The 18,901-nt window shown below is 34.9% G+C and overlaps 1 protein-coding gene across 4 annotated transcripts in view; it reads right to left on the reverse strand.

The window, feature by feature from the left end:
* SBF2 (SET binding factor 2) overlaps positions 1-18,901 on the reverse strand; it is a 417,689-nt gene that overhangs the window by 176,848 nt on the left and 221,940 nt on the right. For all 4 annotated transcript variants that reach the window (XM_069471156.1, XM_069471157.1, XM_069471155.1 and 1 more), the window contains 3 exons: positions 16,898-17,020; positions 15,216-15,326; positions 13,898-14,003 (listed from right to left, as the gene is read on the reverse strand). In XM_069471156.1, the coding sequence (XP_069327257.1) occupies positions 13,898-14,003; positions 15,216-15,326; positions 16,898-17,020 (340 nt within the window). The remainder of the gene's footprint in view (positions 1-13,897; positions 14,004-15,215; positions 15,327-16,897; positions 17,021-18,901) is intronic.

Raw genomic sequence — 18,901 nt, forward strand, 5'->3', positions numbered from 1 at the left:
CTCTTACCCAAAGTTCTAGCATGAATAAATGCTTCTAAGTTTGTTGTTTGCTTTTGGTCAATTTCCAGAGCCCTGAAATAGTTGTATTCAACAATTTTGTCTAATTTTATACTGGTTCTTTGGAGAAAGGACTTGCTAAATCCTTCATCCTTCCATAACCAGAAGTACTATGCTTGGTGATGTCAATTTTGTTCTCCCAAATTTTGTCCAATGCTGTCCAATTTCTCCAAAGTATATTTAATATTTTTCCTTGCAAGTAAAAAGCAATCTGAGCAAGACACTTTAAGACCATGTAAATATCTTGTTCCTCACCAAACTATCTGCCTACATTTGGCATCTATTGATGACTCTTGCTTGACCAAGTCTTTACTATGATGATTATAGAATAGTTTTCCAAATCCAGCACTCCCCTCCACATTCACCAGTCAGCACACGGCATTCTGTATTAAGTGGAGTCCTTCCTTCTCTCCTACTTACTTGCTTATTTATTCATTATCAGTGTGGACTCATGAATTCCTATTTTTGTCCAAGTCTATAAGTCATTACTGCTCTTCATTATTTTGGTGTTAAACATGATTTATACAGTGGGAGCCTCTTTAACTTAGTTCCTGTGTCCTTAAGACATGAATTCTTTTTTGCCCCAGGCTCATATTTACCTACTCTGCCCCAGCCCTAAATAAGCCATTTCTCCTAACAGTCCTGGTTTCTTTTGATGATAAATTATATTATACCAAGGTTCTATTAATAGATGTTAGGGTATATGTAAGATACTATATCTATAGTATATAGATATACAGCGGTGTCTTTGCTTCTAGGCCGCTTTTGCCTATAGAGAGAGCTAGGAAATATATGCGTGTACATACATATATACATACCCACACATATATGAATGCATATACATGCATATAAATATATATATTATTTGAGAAATCCTGAGTCTAGATCATCACTTTCAATTCCATTCACTCCCACAGGGTATTATACCCCACTATTCCAATTCATATTTATATGTTCCTTCTTCCACTGAGAACCCTGGATCCTAATAACATCAACACATTTATTCATTTGCTAAATCCTATATTACATACAAAACACCTTCAGATTGTTTCAGCCATTCCAACTCAAAAAAACCCCAACCATAGTGGAATTCACCATTTGTTTGCAATTCTCTCCCTAAACCTGTCTAAAACTGAGATTATATAGTCAAATATTGTGTTTGCAAGTTACTTTGATTAGTTTTTTCCCTCTTAGGTGTGGTTATGTTATTCATTTGAATAACAGTGGAGTTGAAAAGGCGGTACATGGGCCGGGCACGGTGGCTCACGCCTGTAATCCTAGCCCTCTGGGAGGCCGAGGTGGGCGGATCGTTTGAGCTCAGGAGTTCGAGACCAGCCTGAGCAAGAGCGAGACCCCATCTCTACTAAAAATAGAAAGAAATTATATGGACAGCTAAAAATATATATAGAAAAAATTAGCCGGGCATGGTGGTGCATGCCTGTAGTCCCAGCTACTCGGGAGGCTGAGACAGGAGGATCGCTTGAGCTCAGGAGTTTGAGGTTGCTGTGAGCTAGGCTAACGCCATGGCACTCACTCTAGCCTGGGCAACAGAGTGAGACTCTGTCTCAAAAAAAAAAAAAAGAAAAGGCGGTACATGGGCAACGTATGTAACCTGCAGTTCTATATCCCCCATAACAATAAGATGATATAAAATAAAAACAAACAAACAAACAAACAAAACAGTGGAGTTGATTTCCATAAGCTTTTAGTTTTAAGATATTCTTTTCTTTCTTTTTCCTTTCTTCCTATCCTAATTGATCTAATTTTGTTCTTCATTATATGTAAGTCATAAATATGCTTCCCGAGGTCAAAACTACATTATACAGTGTTATACCAATGTCAATTCCTGGTTTTTATATTATAGTATACTGTGATTACGTAAAACGTTGGGGAGAGGTGGGTATGTATACATGGGGACTCTCTGTATTAATTTAGTAATTTCTTGGAAATCAAACTATTTAAAAATAAAAAGTTATATTTAAAAAGTCTGTGGATATATTTAGTTTCTTATGGCTGCTGTAACAAACTACCACAATATTGCCTTAAAACAACACGAATTTATTATCTTACAGTTCTGGAGATCAGAATTTCTATGTTTTGGTTTTCCAGCTTATCCTATTCTTTGGTTCGTGGCTATCTTCTATCTTCAAAGCTGACAGTGGCCAGTCACATTGTATCATTGTGACATTAACTCTTTTGCCCCCCTATTCCATCTTTTAAGTACCCTTGTGATTACAATGTGCCCACTTGGTGTGGGAGCTTCCTAAAGGAACCTACCCTTGAGGTGGATTTTGACAGATAAGCATTAGTTAAGGAGAAAAGAACAGCATAGCATTCAAAGCTGACAGAAGATCATGTGAAAAGAAACAGGACTAAGGAAGTAAAAGATATTAACGGACCTACTAGCAACTCTGCCCAAGGCAAGTTCATAAAGAATTTATATGCCACCGGAAGGAGTCCAGGCTTTTTTCATGAACATTCTGGGGAAGAACTCGTCCCTCTCTGCTCTCATCTGAACTCTCTGCCCCACCCCACAAAAAAAAGATAACCCATTCACAAGTAGTTCATCAGAAAATAAAATTCATTGTTAGCATCATTTAGTATCAGATAAATTGTGAAGAAGGAAGGCGTGTAATTGTAAGGGACTCTATCTACTTAGATTGGTAAAAAGTTTATCTTATCAAGGGGGACAATATTGCACTATACTTATTAAGAAAGGATATATGTCTCATAATTTAGAAATGAGTTAGAGACATTATTCTAGTGATTAAGGGGGAAGTTTTTCTTTCATTCTTTGGAAAATTAACAGTGTAATAAAGAACAATTTGCCAAGGCCTAATTAGAGGTATTACTTATATTCTGTATTCTTAAATGTCACATGCTTTCTTAAGCTTTACATAATCTCAAATATTTAAGAAATTATATTAATAATTTTTATTCCTAAGTAGCAATGTTTGTTGCTGTGTTCACAGATACATAGTTATTTAGAAATTCAATTTCTTAAGTCAAAATCAGTTTTCTATATAATCTAGAATTGTTTCCTCATCTTCTGTAGGTCATCATGCATTCAAAGCTACACAATAACAGCAGAGGAAAAAATATGAAAAACAAACATTCCAGTGATAATTACTACTGATTTCACTGCAATGGTACATACACATCCTGTTGATTACTCAAATAGTAAAACATTCTGAAAAATTACTTCCTGATCTGAATTTTCTTGATAGGTTAGAGTTCTAAAATTCATTGCACCAAACATTAACAAATGTATATGCTTCCTGTTTAGGGGAAAGAAAAAACACTTTCTCCAGAATCCTCCCCTTCTTTGAATAATAATGATGTGTTACAAAAATAGAACACTATATATCAGCTTTCAAACGGGTAACTGAGGAATTAAAGGTCATGTTTCGAGATAGGATATATTTCAGAAAGACGTGTCCAATTTATTATAGTTCTTTCTGGTCAACCCACAAGGAGAAAACAATATAATACTGGTCATGGCTTAAATACAAGTCATGAAAAAGGAGATTCCTCATTCATTCAAACAATATTTACTGAGCATCTACTCTACTCTACGTACTGGAATATAGCAGCAAATAAAAGACAATATCCCTAGCTTCACAAATTAACAAAACTTTATATAAAGTTATATATTAAATAATTATCACTGATAGGCAATGTTTACTATTTGTTACAAATTTAACATTGTTTCTAAACATGTTAGATATGGTAAATCTTTTTTTTTTCCCTACCATTTTTTTAGAGACAGGGTCTTGCCTTGTTGCCTAGGCTGGTCTCAAATTCCTGGCCTCAAGCAATCCTACCCCCTCAACCTCCCAAAATGCTAGGATTATAGGCATGAGCCACCATGCCCAGCCTGATATGCAAATCTTCTAAGTAAAAAAAGTAGTTAAGAAGTGTGGAGAATTGGGCAATTGAAAGGGGAAATAGCTCAGTTATTATGAACACAAATTTATTCCTTTGAGTGTGACATGAATTAAATATATTTTATGCACATATAAATAGAGCTTAGCAATGTGGGAAACTCTAAATATTAATATAAGAAATCAATTACCAAATACACATGACCACAAAGAATTCAAATCTAAAACTGTGTATATCCCAAATAGCAATCCATAGAAGACCAACTCATCTAAAACTGTGTAAAAAGATACAGCACATTTCCTTCCTTCTTGAACATTCTAATTGGTTTTCTGGGTCTATGGTAATCACATCTGATTATTCCAACCCCAAATGGCACAGATTTCTAGTCTGTGCCAGTTCTGACTGGCCAGGTTTTTATCTACTTTTAATTCTAAATTTAACAATCAGGAAGCAAAATGAGTCTTCGGAGTAAACAATGGGGAAGGATAATCTATAGTAACTGGAGAATTATGCAAGGAACAAAAGGGTGAGAACTGTCCTGGCAGAAATTTTTTAATTAAAACTTCTTTGTTTCTTTTCCCCTTTCCTCCACTATTAAATCATTACAAAACTACTGAGATGTGCCAGAAATCGTTAAATTCTAGGGATGGACATAAAGAAATCTGAGACAGGCTCTTAGGAGCTTACAGTTCAGTGAAGATGGCAGATTGGTAAAAAAAAAAATAGTTAAAACACAACAGAACAGAGAAATGCACAAAGTGCTACAGAGCACAGAAATGGGAGTTCTTTATCCTGCCACCATTTGGAAGCTGAATACTTAAATGTTAGAGTCGCCATATTTTATAAAAATATTAATCTCTAAGATGCTGAAAGAGCACATTGAAATTTTAGATAAGAGAACGTTGGAACAATGAAGAACAACACTTATCTTGCCTGAGAGCATTTGCATTCAATAAAGGATAACTCAATACAAAGACAGAGCTATTTAATAGTAGCATTTAAGTACCATAAAAGGACAATGAGGAAGATAGTTTCGAACTAGAATCTTTTTGAACTGTCATCAAATTACATCGTGTGATTCTAGCAAGCATAGTACACTAGTCAACAAGGACTTTATCAGTCAATGATGTCAGTGTTTGGTATTTTTACAATGGTTCTTTTACAGAACTAGCATAAATATTAAATCTTTAATTTTGAAATAGAAAGTAATCAGTTTCCTAATAACATTCTGACTACTTCCTACAACCCTGTATTCAGGCTGTACCAAACATCTCACTATTCCATGAAGGCGCTTCGTGACTTCTTGTACTGCTGCATATGCTTTTCCTTCTGGAATGCCCTCCTACTTTTCTAGCTAGTAAGAGTTTGCTCTTGGTATCTCTATTATTGTGCTACTTATATTGTACTATCATTTTAAAAACATACCTGTTTCTCCACTAGGCTAAAAGCATATCTGAGATAAGGGCTGTAATTTATTCATCTTTATATTCCTAATTACTAGGTCAGGACCTGGCACATGATAATGGCTTTGTAAACACCCGGTGAAAAATTATACTTCTGCTATCACGTAAGTAAACGGGCACTATAGGGACATTACTAGAGACTCCTGTGCTATTTATTGTAAGAAATTAAACTTGAACAGTTTTCTTTAGAGATCCATAGGCCTCTGGAGTACACATGGTAAGCATTTTCTTCAGAAAAGTGCTCTAGAACAGACTACCATGGAGATTTAATTTGTTTCAAATCCCCAAAGAACATAACATTCAAACTGTCAAAAAATAATCATAGATACAGTTATAGTAAAACACCAAATTTCCTATTTCCTCCTTTTCCACCTAGGATACAATATGCCATTGATAGTAATAGTCTAAACTCTAGGCCGGGCGCGGTGGCTCACGCCTGTAATCCTAGCACTCTGGGAGGCCAAGGTGGGCGGATCGTTTGAGCTCAGGAGTTCGAGATCAGCCTGAGCAAGAGCGAGACCCCATCTCTACTAAAAATAGAAAGAAATTATATGGACAGCTAAAATATATATACAGAAAAAATTAGCCGGGCATAGTGGCGCATGCCTGTAGTCCCAGCTACTCGGGAGGCTGAGACAGGAGGTTCGCTTGAGCTCAGGAGTTTGAGGTTGCTGTGAGCTAGGCTGACGCCACGGCACTCACTCTAGCCTGGGCAACAGAGAGAGACTCTGTCTCAAAAAAAAAAAAAAAAAAAAAAAAAAACTCTTGTGTACTCAAATTTGCAAACTATCCTTTTAAAATTGTAGGGGAGAAAAATCTATTTTCTTTAAATTTTTTTTAACCCTTATAAGTTTGTATTTGGGACAGACCACTGTAACAAAAGACAGATTAACAAGAGAAAAATAAGCAGGCTGTTTTCAAAGTCATATATTGAGTAAACAAATGACTATTTTTTCCCATTGTAAGTGAGAATAAGACTAAAACAAGTAATAAAGCTATATGAATAAGCTGAGAAAACTGAATGAACATAGAAACACAACTTAAGGCACTAGATTTTGCTCATTTAAGGAAAAAGGACAAAGTCATTCTACAATTGACACATTAATTGGGTGGTTCATAAATTTACCAATCAACATTTTCTTTCTAAAGAAAACAATTTCACATATCCTAAGCCTTCATTCTTACCTCTAGCATCTTTTCACCTTTCTGTTTTAGGGATATATATTATTTTTAATGCTCCCACAAAAGTTCATATCACTACAAAAGTAATTACATAGTATTATACGTAGAAGTTTTTCCAGGGGAGAAGACAAAGTGAAAATACCAAATGTTTGCCATTAAAACATTTAAAAACAGAAATAACTTTCTGAATAGCAAGGTACAGCTACAATCAACATTTAAAGAACTTTTATGTACAAAGTAAAATTAATGTTAAGATAAGCTAAAAAATCTCTTTATTTTAATAACTTTAAAATATCTATATTTAGTATCAGAGAGTATCAGTGGAGAAATATTGACGCATTGGTATCTAATGAAAACTGGCTGAAGGTAAATATGGACAAGCAAAAAGAAAGTGTGCATATGAAAAGTACAAACACAGATGGTACAAGATTAATGTGGTTTACCTATGGAAACTGAGTGATGATAGCTGAAGGCCCAGGATCATATAGTAAGTTTAAAAATGTCTATTAAAGAGTATACTGTGAAAATCTGAGAGTATTCTAAAACAAATATGCTTACAATTAAAATCCAAATTATAGGTGAACAAATATGACAAAAAGGTCAAGAGAATTTTACAAGATTATATGGGTCAGGGAGGGACACCCAACTGAAACAGGATAGATTAGATTAAAATATCAGAGGGCCTACAAAAGCCAGTTCTTTATTAACATAAAAAGCCCACCGTTTACCATACTTAAAAACACAAATCTTCAGGTAAACAAAAGTAGTTCACATATGCTGCAACAAGGAAAAAAACCAAATAAACAAAAAAGATGGTAAGTAAGAGATGAAGGTGATTAACAGGAAATTATGTGGAATGCAGTTTGAAATGGCAGAAGTTCACATAATTATTTTAGGCAAGGAGAGAGACCTTTTAAACTGGGAAAAACAAATTCATTATCATAACAATTCTTAGAGAGAGAACAGAGGAAATGCTATCCTTACATTTAGACCTTTCACAGGAAGACAAGTCAAGGCTACAAAAGAATCTTACAGTCTTATCTACTTCCTGTCTGTGCTTTGTAAAATCCACCACCACCACCACCCCCCCACCCCCAACCCAGGTAGTGAACTCTGATAATGGTCTAATATTGGCCTTTGACGACGTCCAACCAAAATGCCTTTAGGCAGAATTGTCACCACCACATGCTTTAGAAACTACAACTCTGCACACAGCACTGCATCTTTCTTTCTGCCTTCCCTCCGTATCTTCCCTATTCTTTCCCTGAAAAAGTGAATTTAGAATATGCAAGCAAAAGATAATGAAGCTAAAATACTAGAAAGGAAAATAACAAAATTTGATCTTCAAATCATCATGTATTCTGGTGCACTTCACCAGTATACAGAAAAATCTTCTAATAAGGTATGACTGCCATTTCTTCATAGCTAGTACAGTTACTCATTTATTCAACAAGGATTGATGCCTTTTATACCTAAGGCAGTATGTCAGATACAGAGGACACAAAGAATAATAAGACATGGTAGTTTCGGAAGCTCATAGTCCAGTAAGGGAAAACTTCTTATAGATAAATAGGAAACAAGCATAAGACATAATTTCCATACCATCCCTGAAGACATCCTGGAACCAATACATATCAGCCCTGGACTGCCTACCTCTAGCTTTTTGTTATGTGAAACATAACTCTACTTTGCTTAAGCTGTTGCATTAGGTTTTTTTTTTTTTTTTAATACAAGTTAGGTATTCACATAAAGGACTTAAATATTTTACAACTTTAAAAAATTGTTTTATTGTAAAATAAAACAGATACAGAAAACCGCACAAATGTACAGCTGAATAAATTATCTAACAAACACCACCCACATAAAGACAGGGAACTTTTTTTTTATATAGTAAAACATGATTGCCAGTCTCAAGACCGAGAACTTTTGTCAGCAACTCTAAAAGCCCCTTTCCTGTGCCCCTAGTCATAATCCCCTCTATTATCATAAGTAACCATCCTGACATTCATTCGTTCATTCATTCACTTATGTGAGGCAGAATCTCACTCTGTCCCTTGGGCTAGAGTGTAGTGGTGCTTCCACAGCTCACTGTAACCGCAACCTCCTGCGCTCAAGCAATTCTCATTCCTCAGCCTCCCAACTACCTGGGACTACAGGCCCATGCCATCATGCCTAATTTTTTTTATTTTAAGAGACAGAGTCTTGCTATGTTGCCTGGGCTGGTCTCAAACTCTTGGCCTCCTAAAGAATCCTCATGCTTTGGCCTCCCAAAGGAGTGCATAATAGGTGTGAGCCACTGTACCTGGCCAATCCTGACTTTTATATTACTCACTTTCCTGACTTTTTCCCTGAGGCAGTTTTATTACCCTAAAGTGCATCCCTAAACGCTATAATTCAGTCTCACTCTATTAAAAAATTGGATATCTTTCAAATCTCTTTTAATCCAGAGGTTCTTCCTCCATTCCTTTCTTTTCCTTATAATTTATTTACTAAAGGACCTGAGAAATCTGACTGACAGAGTTTCCAATAGCCTTGATTTTGGTAATTACATTCTCTTGGTGCAGTTCAGGTTTAATCCCTCTGGCAAAACTGTAAGTAGGGTTTGGTAAGGTAAGGCACGTGATATGGCTTGGTTTTCTTTCTGTGATGATAGCTATTGATGCTTAGATCTTCATTAACTGAGGGTTGTAAAATGATGATACTCTATTTCTATCCTTTCTTTGCCATTTATTAATTAGAATACTTTTTTAGAAAAGATAATTCCCCTCAACTGCTATTGGGTTACCATGATTCTTTTGCTTGATAAGTTCTCAAGATAACAAGTTGGTTCTCTGACATAATCTGACGTAGGTGACAATTCCTTTTTAATATTATGAATTCATGGATCCTAAAATATTTGTTGGGTCTCAACCAATTGCGATTATTATAATTTTTGAAGCTCAAGTTCCACCATCTTAGATCAGTTACGAGTCTTTTCAGCGTTGCTCCTGAGTTCTTTTGACAAAGCTCTGACAGTTTTTCCTTTACTGAGAAATAATTCACATACCATAAAATTTACTCTTTTAAAATATATTAATACAACTCAGTGGCTTTTAGTATAGTAACAAGGTGTGCAAGTATATTAGTATCTAACTCCAGAATAATTTCATTCCCCAAAAGAAGCCCCATTCCCATTACCAGTCACTTCTCATGGTCCCCTCCCTCTTACTCTCGGTAATCACTTATCTACTTTGTCTCTATAGGTTTGCCTATTCTGGACATTTCATATCAACAGAATCATATAAGCCAGGTTTTTGTATCTGGATTCTTTCACTTAGTATGTTTTCAAGATCATCCATATTGTAGTACGTATCAATACTTCATTCTACTTTATGGCTGAATAAGTGGATATACTACAATTTGTTTATCCATTCATCAGTTGACAGACATTTGGGTTGCTTCCATTTTTTCCTAGTATGAATAATGCTGCTACAAAATTTATGTATAAGTTTTTGTGTGAATATATGTTTTCAATTTTCTTTTAGAATTTGACACATTTTAACATATGTACATACCTGTAAAACCATCACCACAGTCAATATTATGAACACAAACACCATCCAAAAAGTTGCCTCATGTCCCTTTGTAATCTCTTGCTTCCCACCCACAAAGCAACCAATGACCTGTTTCTGTCACTATAGATTAGACTACCTTTTTTAGAACTTTATAAATACCTAATTGTACAGTATACATTCTTTTTTTGTCTGGTATTTTTCATTCAGCATAATTACTTTCAGGTTAATCTACATTATACGTACCAATAATTCATTTTTTCATAATGTTTAGTAGCATTTAATTGTATGGATATACCACACATTTTTTTATCCATATCTATTATCAATTATCACTGGTAGACATTGTGCTTATTTCCAATTTTTTACTACTATAAATAAAATGGCTATGAACATTCATATGCAAATATTTTTATGGACATGTACTAACATTTTCCTTGGGTAAATGCCTGGGGAGTGAAATAGCTGGATCATATGGTTTGCTTAACTTTTAAAAAGAAAAGTAAAACTGTTCCAAGGTAGCTGTACCATTTCACATTCCTATTAGCAATGAATAAAATTTCCAAGTTGTTCACATTTTCACCAGTACTCAGACAACACTGAAAAGTCACAAAACTAAATGCTCCTTTCCCTTCCTTCTGAGGGATAAGCCTCAAGTTGTGTGCCTTCTCCCAATCACACCAAGCTTTGCAGGATACAGTAAGCTTCCCCCTTCTGGGTTCTAAAGCCACTGCAGACATCCAAACTATGCCAGTTCCTGTTTGGGCTTCCACTGAAGTGACACAGAAACAAGTCCCTCTGGCAGCCTATTCAGCCAGAATTTTGGATGTGAGTTCAATCTTCTCTCCTCCCTGCACCCCCAAGCCTGGAAGAGTTGGGGGAGGGGCTGATGTAGGTAACATGAAATTGCTCTACTTACCCGTTTCATTGCTGCTGTTCTTGACTTTGTGCAAGCCTGGGGTACTGCAACAACTTACCTGGATTCTGGAATTGTTATACAGGCATTTCTGTCAGTGTATCTTTGTTAAATCAATGTTTCTGTCAGGGAAGGAGGGCTGGAACTTCCTGTTGTGCCATCTGGCTAACCTCATTCCCTAAATTCTCAGTGTTGACTGTTTATCTCCTTCACTATTTTAAGCATAGTTATTTTAATTTCTGCATCTGATAGCTCTATTTGCTAGAGCCCCTGTGGGTCTTTTATATTGTCTATAGTTTCTTCTGTATTTCTTTCATTAGTTTTGGTTCTCATCTTCCTGGTTATTGCTGATTGAGTGCAGGGCATGTATATAAAAATTCCAAGACATTTTGGAGGCCTAGAATGTAGTTATCTCGTTTCTGAGAGGATTTACTTTTACTTCTATAAGATGGATAGAGACAGTAGCATCAAGGATCACCTTAATCCAAGTCAAGGAACTGAAATGATTTCAAGCTGTATTTCAGCTCCTGAGGGAGTCTGTCTACTTCTGATTTTTACACCCCCTAGGTTGTAGTTCTTATGGTCTCAACTCAAAGTACAAGAGCTTTATAAAGGAATTCACCTTGGTAAAACTTGAACTCCAGTTTTCCCTTTTTCCCTCCCCATGGGAATATCAACAGTGCTGATCAGCTTCTCAGCTACTTCTTCCAAAATCAGTAAGTGCCTTTAGAAAAAATGGTCCCAAATGTCTGGCTCACTTGTTTTTCTCTGGGATCATGGCTTGGTGATTCTTTATTATCTGTGACGCCTTCAAGCAGATATTGTTTATATTTGTATATCTTTTCTAGTTGTCTTTGTTAAGAGGGTTAATCTGAATTACACAGGCCACTATTGTTGGAAGAGAAGTCTAGGTTTTATAAATTTATATTTTATCTATTTTTCTTAGTGGGAATGCTAATGGTATTTGGGGTAAAAATTCTTCTGGTGCATAAACATCCTGCTAATTGCAAAATGTTTAATAGCCCTGGTCCTGGCCACTAAATAGCAGTAACAACCACTTCCTTTCCCCACAAAATCATTGTACAACTCAAAGCATGAGAAATTTACATGGGATTCATTAAGTTGAAGAGAGGCTAAACATAGTGGCTCATGCCTGTAATCCCAGCACTTTGGGAGGCCCAGGTGGGAGGATTGCTTGAGCCCAGGAGTTCAAGGTTAGAGTGAGCTATGATCATACCACTGCACCCCAGCCTGGGTGACAGAGCAAGACTGTGTCCCCTCAAAAATTAAAAATTTAAAAAAATTCAAAAATACAAAAAACAAGTTCAAGAGAAATGGTAGCATTTGAGACTGTGAAATAATTTTATCTGTGTCATATTCTTCCATTCTTCTTCATAGTAAATTTTTGCCTTGATTGACCCTTTATAGGTATTCAGCCCCTTCTAAAAGTAAAAACATCAGGTGAATGGTGCGAGGCTAAAAGCAATTAAGTCAAAGGTTAGCAAGGACCATGGATGATATCAACAAGATGTTCTTTGGAGAAGTGCCACCAGAAAGGGATCACCTATCTCATACATTAAAGAAAACAGTTTTAAATATATTAAGACTTAATTATTATGACTCAATGAGTAGAAACTTTCACAGAGAGAAGTTAGATGTAATTTTTTTAAGTTGACAAACACCGTATATATTCATGTTGTGCCACATGATGTTTTGAATATGTATATTGTAGATGGGCTAAATGGCGCTGATTAACATATGTATTACCTCACATACTTATCTTTTTTTGTGGTAAGAACACTTCAAAATTTATTTTCTTGGTGATTTTCAAGTACATAATACATTGTTACTAACTATTGCCACCAAGTTGCATAATAGATCTCTTGAACATATTTCTCCTAACTGAAATTTTGTATTCTTTGACCAAAGAGAGATATACTTTTAGAGTCAGAACTCCTGAGGAGGAGGCAGATGTAATGGAGAAGAACTACTTTTGGGATTGGTATCACCATTCATTTTTATTCAGATACTGGAAGATTCTACTTATATTTACACTAATCTCTTCTAAGGTTTTCTAATTTTCACTGATTGAAGTTAAAGCAGAAGAATAAGGATGCGGACACTACTGAAAAAGTTATAGAGCTGAGCTAGAGGTAAAATTCAACACAAGACAGGAGGGAAACAAGAGAGTAGAATTTTTGTGCAAGGAACTAAGAATTCCATGGAATTCCTGGGAAAGGACGGTTTCAACATAACCAGGAAAAGATAAACAGAGATGGAGAACAATGACAATGACTGACTCAAAGACAGTGGGATGCTCATAGGCAGGAATATAAAAAGGGCAAGTAAGAGGTAAAGTAAATGAGAATCTCTGGGCAGCCCTGTTCTGAAACATCCTCACTTTTAAGTTATGTTATTTCTTAATAAAATAACAAGCTGCCCAATGTACAGAAGATATTTTCTAGTATCTTCCTCCTAATTTTTCATCCTAGCCATTGCTAGGAAATTGGAGATAAAGTCCCATACAGATGGTGAGATGAGAAGGATGGGACTTTTAGTCCCATCTGACAAGGCTTCTTCAAAAGCAGTTCATCTAAGGAAAAGAACAATATTAAATATACCATCTATTCATCATTTAGCATAAAGAAAATAGGGGCTGAGTTAAAAATTTTTATAAAGAATGAATACTTGGTAAGATTAGGACCCACAGAATTATATATTTATATATCAAAAATATTTAATGATTTGTTTTATCTTGATTCATGTCAGGTAATGTGAACTTAAAATAAATTTTTCTTCATACAAGAAAAAAGAGAACATTGAAAATGGGAGAAAAGACATACCCAATTGTTGGAACAGGAGAGCCACACTAGTGCCTGTGACGGGAAGACTGTCATGTAAAGGTGTCTGGATCAGCTGTCTATCTCCTGCACCCAAGGAAAACAGCTTCTACAGAATGGAAGAAACACACATAAATGATCAGACATTTTCTTAAATAAAAATCCCTTTGAAGTCAATTTTAGAGCAAATGGCCATATAAGATCCAATTAACAGATGCAAAGGGCAACAATGGACAGCCCAAAACATTTAAGTTTACTTTTTGTACAACTAAAAATAGTACAAGAAACTTCAGTAGTCAAAAGTTGACAATCTAGTAGAGATGAGACACAAAAATCACTGACAGTCATAACTGGTTAAAAGATAAAAAAGTGTTAGGTCAACAACTTTAGTAAAGGCCCATAAAAACAATTCTGCTACTTTAAAGTTTAGGCCCAACTATGACCAAAGTCACATTTAATATCCTGCCCTTGGAGCGGAGGTAGAAGAATTAAGGAGGAAAGAATAGGAGGAAAAAAAGAACATAAAAATTTAAGACAAAGACAATAGGAAAGACAGAAGACAGTTAAAAAGGCAAAGGGCAAAGAAATGGGATGCCAATTTCACTATAAGTAACATCTTCATCAGACTGAGGACAATGTGATTTTTAGAGGGCTATCCTCTTACAATATTATATAAGAATAAACAAAATAAATTACTAACTAATCATTTCTAAGGCTTAAGGGAAGGAGTTTATTCTTTTCAAAGTATGGCTGACCTAGAAACAATAAATAAATCATAGCAGCGGAGGTTCATATTTTTCTACCTTAGAGACAAATACGAAAATCTCAGGACATACAGAATAAATGAATCTATTCATAAGTAGTTATAATATTACAAAGAAGTGTGTTGAGCATTTTCTTAATGTTACCTCCCAATTTTTAATCATGGAAACATTTTTTGACTTAAGTTAATGAAAATGAGGTATAATTATATAGAGGAGTAAGAAAGGTAAAAGAATACATTTAAAAGTTCAACTTAAGAAAGTGTACTTCTAAGAAAATACAAACTGGAGTTCAAGTTACAAAAAATATGACTTCTAATTATGCCATGTGAAAGATGAACCCTGTGTTAAAATTAACCTTGTGACACTAAGAAAGGAATGGATTCTTGAGTGTCTAGAAGGCAGACCATAGAGACAATGCTTAACTAAACTAGGATCCTCTTAAAAACAAAAATATTTAAAGAATTCTTTCTTTCTCTTTCTTCATAAATTAAACTAAATGGAGAAGAGGGGAAGAAGAACAGTCCTTCTCCATCTTCCTTTCTATTTATTCTATTTACCTGAGACCCTCCAGCTGCTGGGACAAGGCAGGCGCAAAGGTTTGCAATGAGACTTTCCAAGGAGACATTAAGACTGTCCACATACACAGTGTAGATTAAACCCAGGCAAGCCTGCAAAGACAAAGATGCATGTAATTATTTCATGGAAAAAGCACTAACAATAAATTGTTGGAAATCTGCTCCTAGGAAAATTTCTCTTTGAACCTAGTAAAGTATATTCTATAGTCAACGTGGAATAAATTTTAAGCAGCAAGTATTATTAAGTTTATTAAATTTTCCTCTAGAACCAGAACCTCCAAATGAGCTTCTCAGATGAGTTTACAGAAAGCAGAAATCTATAATTGGTAAAACAGGTGTTTGTGTTCAGATAACTACTCTAGCAAATCTGTAGGGCTAAATTGTTTTTGCCTCAACTTACTTTGCAGAACTCCAAATTTCAAGATAAAAATGTAGAAACTTTATCTTGTTTTGTGGTTCTTATAAATCCAGAACATTTATTCTATAGAAAAAATTAACATGTAAATTATAACAAAGGATAGTAAAATAGAGACAGGATGATAAGATTAACACTTTGAGCTCAGAAGAAGGCAGGTGGCAAAATAGAAGATAAAATATAATCTTTATGTATCTTTCAGGTTATTGAAATTTGTGACTCTGCACATTTAGTATTTGTTAGGACTTAACCATTGTCATTGAAATCTTGATAATAACTTAATTTTTTTAGAATATATATAAACTCACTTTCTGGAAAAGCTTTACAGAAATTACATATTACTACATATATTTATAAATAAACTAAAATTTTTTCTTACATTTGAAAATTCTGAGTATCTAAAAGAAGAAAAGATCTAGAAGTAAACAATGTGGTTTTTTTTTTTTTTTTTTTAGATCTGTTGCCCAGGCTAGAGTGCCATGGCGTCAGCCTAGCTCACAGCAACCTAAAACTCCTGGGCTCAAGTGATCCTCATGCTTCAGCCTCCCGAGTAGCTGGGACTACAGGCATGCACCACCATGCCCGGCTAATTTTTCTTTATATATATATATATATATATATATATATATATATTTTTTTTTTTTAGTTGTCCAGCTAATTTCTATTTTTATTTTATTTTATTTTTTTTTTTAGTAGAGATGGGGGTCTCGCTCTTGCTCAGGCTGGTCTCGAACTCCTGAGCTCAAACAATCTGTCCACCTGAGCCTCCCACCGTGCTAAGGATTACAGACATGAGCCACCACGCCCAGCCTACACAATGTTTTAAAGCTATGTTGGCAGGATTATGATCAGAATTATTTGAAATCTCAAACACTGATCCTATTTACTTGAACTTGATTCCTCATAAGGTGAATAAACATATACAAAGTTGTTAAATCACTAATGCATTTTAAAATTACTGTAGTTAATCAAATTATTTCCTTAGGATTTATAAATTTTTGATTCAATAAATATGAGACCTATTTTAAAACAAACAGTACATCCTTAGAATTTAAGTGGTCACATGAATTTATTCAGGTGTTCATTTCATCCAACATCCATATATTTCTTATGTTCACACTCATTTCATTTGATTGGTAAATTCCTAAATCGATCTAATGATATTTTCAATGCAAAGAACTTACACCATGGTTCACTCAAAAGAGCTTTATACAATAATACAAATTAATGATAACTATGAGTTCTTTACCCTAAAAATTTCTGGATAATCTAATCTGGATACCAACACCAGGCTTTTGGGAGCAAACACTTCTGCAGGCTGAATTAAACCAGACACTTCCTCTTCACCTTCAATCTCTTCCTTCTTTGTTCCCTATAAAAAGAGACACTGCAATCAACAGACAGGAAGAATTTCCTAGGTTCATAATTCACAAAAGATAGACATCACACACCTTCAATATAATATACAAAAAATTCAAAATAAATTACAAAATATAATTTACAAAAATCAAACTGCAAATAATAGTTGAGAGCAATCTAAGAGGCAAGTAGGCAAGAAATTATGAAGGAAGGAATACTTATTTCATTTTTGAAAGGCTCCTTCAGCTCCAGATATGTATCACAACTTTATTTGAGCATTTCCCTTCTGAGTGAGGTACCGGTAGTCAGAGGTAAATAAGAGATGTTCAAATTATTTTAAATAGTGACCCAAGCAATTAAAAATGATACTCACTTAAATGGAAAGTCAATTTCCAAGAGAAGAAAAAAAAAGTCTGTTTCAGAAATAAGGCACTAATTTTTGTTTTTGTTTTTCTACTTGTCTTAATCTTTCAAAGAAGGATTGTAAGGCTTGTAGAATGTGCTCAATTCTCTTGGAAGGAAAGCACAATCAGCTCTAAATTGCTTTTGCAATTAGCAAAAATGCTGATATTTTGGGAAAACATTTTTACACACAAAATTAAGTTTCAAAATGTATTTAATGCTACCAAACTATACGCATAAAAATGGCTAAAATGGCAAATCTGATGTATATTTTACCACAATAAGAAAAAAAAAGTCTTGGCCAGGTGCAGTGGCTCATTCTTATAATCCCAGCAATTTGGGAGGCTGAGGTGGGAGGATTGCTTAGGCCAGGAGTTTGAAACCAACGTGGGCAACATAGTGAAACCCTATCTCTTAAAAAAAAAAAAAAAAATATATATATATATATATATATATATACACACACACACACACACATATATATATATTTTAAATATATAAATTAGCCAGGCGTGGTGACATACGCCTGTAGTCCCAGCTACTTGGGAGGCTAAGGTGGGAGGATTGCTTGAGCCCAGGAGTTCAAGGTTGCAGTGAGCTATGACTGGAGCACTGCACTCCAGCCTGTGTGACAGAATGAGACCCTGCCTCAAAAAAAAAAAAAGGAAAAAAAAAAAAAAACCCAAAGTCTTAAAGAACACCTAAGTTTAAATGACTAAATACTGGTTAATAAACTTGGAAAAATATTATTCTTATTTATGAGTCAACAAATATTTTTTGTGTACCAACTGTTCTATAATACTACTATATGACATACTGTAAAAGTTTTAAGAAAAAAAAGGGCAAGGTAATAAAGCATTCAGATTTTTTCCTAGATGACATTTTAAGATTTGGCACATTTCCCCTAACTAGAATACCTTTACACTAATCAAAGGTCTAGTTTAAAATTTATCTTCCTCCCTGAAGCCTTTTCTTTACTGATTTTTTTTCTTTCTCTTACTTTCCAGCACAGTTCACCAACATACAATACTTGCTTATACTTAATTTCTTCTTACAAACCTTTCCACAAAATGTGGCAAAATGTAATATTCACCTGCCTGCTTGACATCTCCAATTAGATGACCAACAGACATCTCAAACATACTCAAAACATAGCTGCATTTTTTCTCCCTAAACCCCACTCCTCCTGCAGTATTCCCTCTTTTAGTAATGGCTATCTTATTCTTCCACTTGGCAAAACAAAAATCCTGATTTCCCTCCCTTTCATAGCCCATATCCCACTGGTCAACACATCCTGATTTCTCACCATTGCTGCCATAATACTGTGATCCACCATCATCTCTTGTCTGGATTATTAAAATAGCCTCCTTTCATCTACTTTATTCTTCTTCAGCTCCACTTTTCTTCCTTTCTGCTCTTCCAACACAGTAGGCATGTTCCCATCTACGTACTTGCTTATTGTCCCTTTGCCTGGAATACTCTTTCCATAGAT

Source organism: Eulemur rufifrons, chromosome 6 (genome assembly GCF_041146395.1).
Source record: "Eulemur rufifrons isolate Redbay chromosome 6, OSU_ERuf_1, whole genome shotgun sequence".
Taxonomy (NCBI): domain Eukaryota; kingdom Metazoa; phylum Chordata; class Mammalia; order Primates; family Lemuridae; genus Eulemur; species Eulemur rufifrons.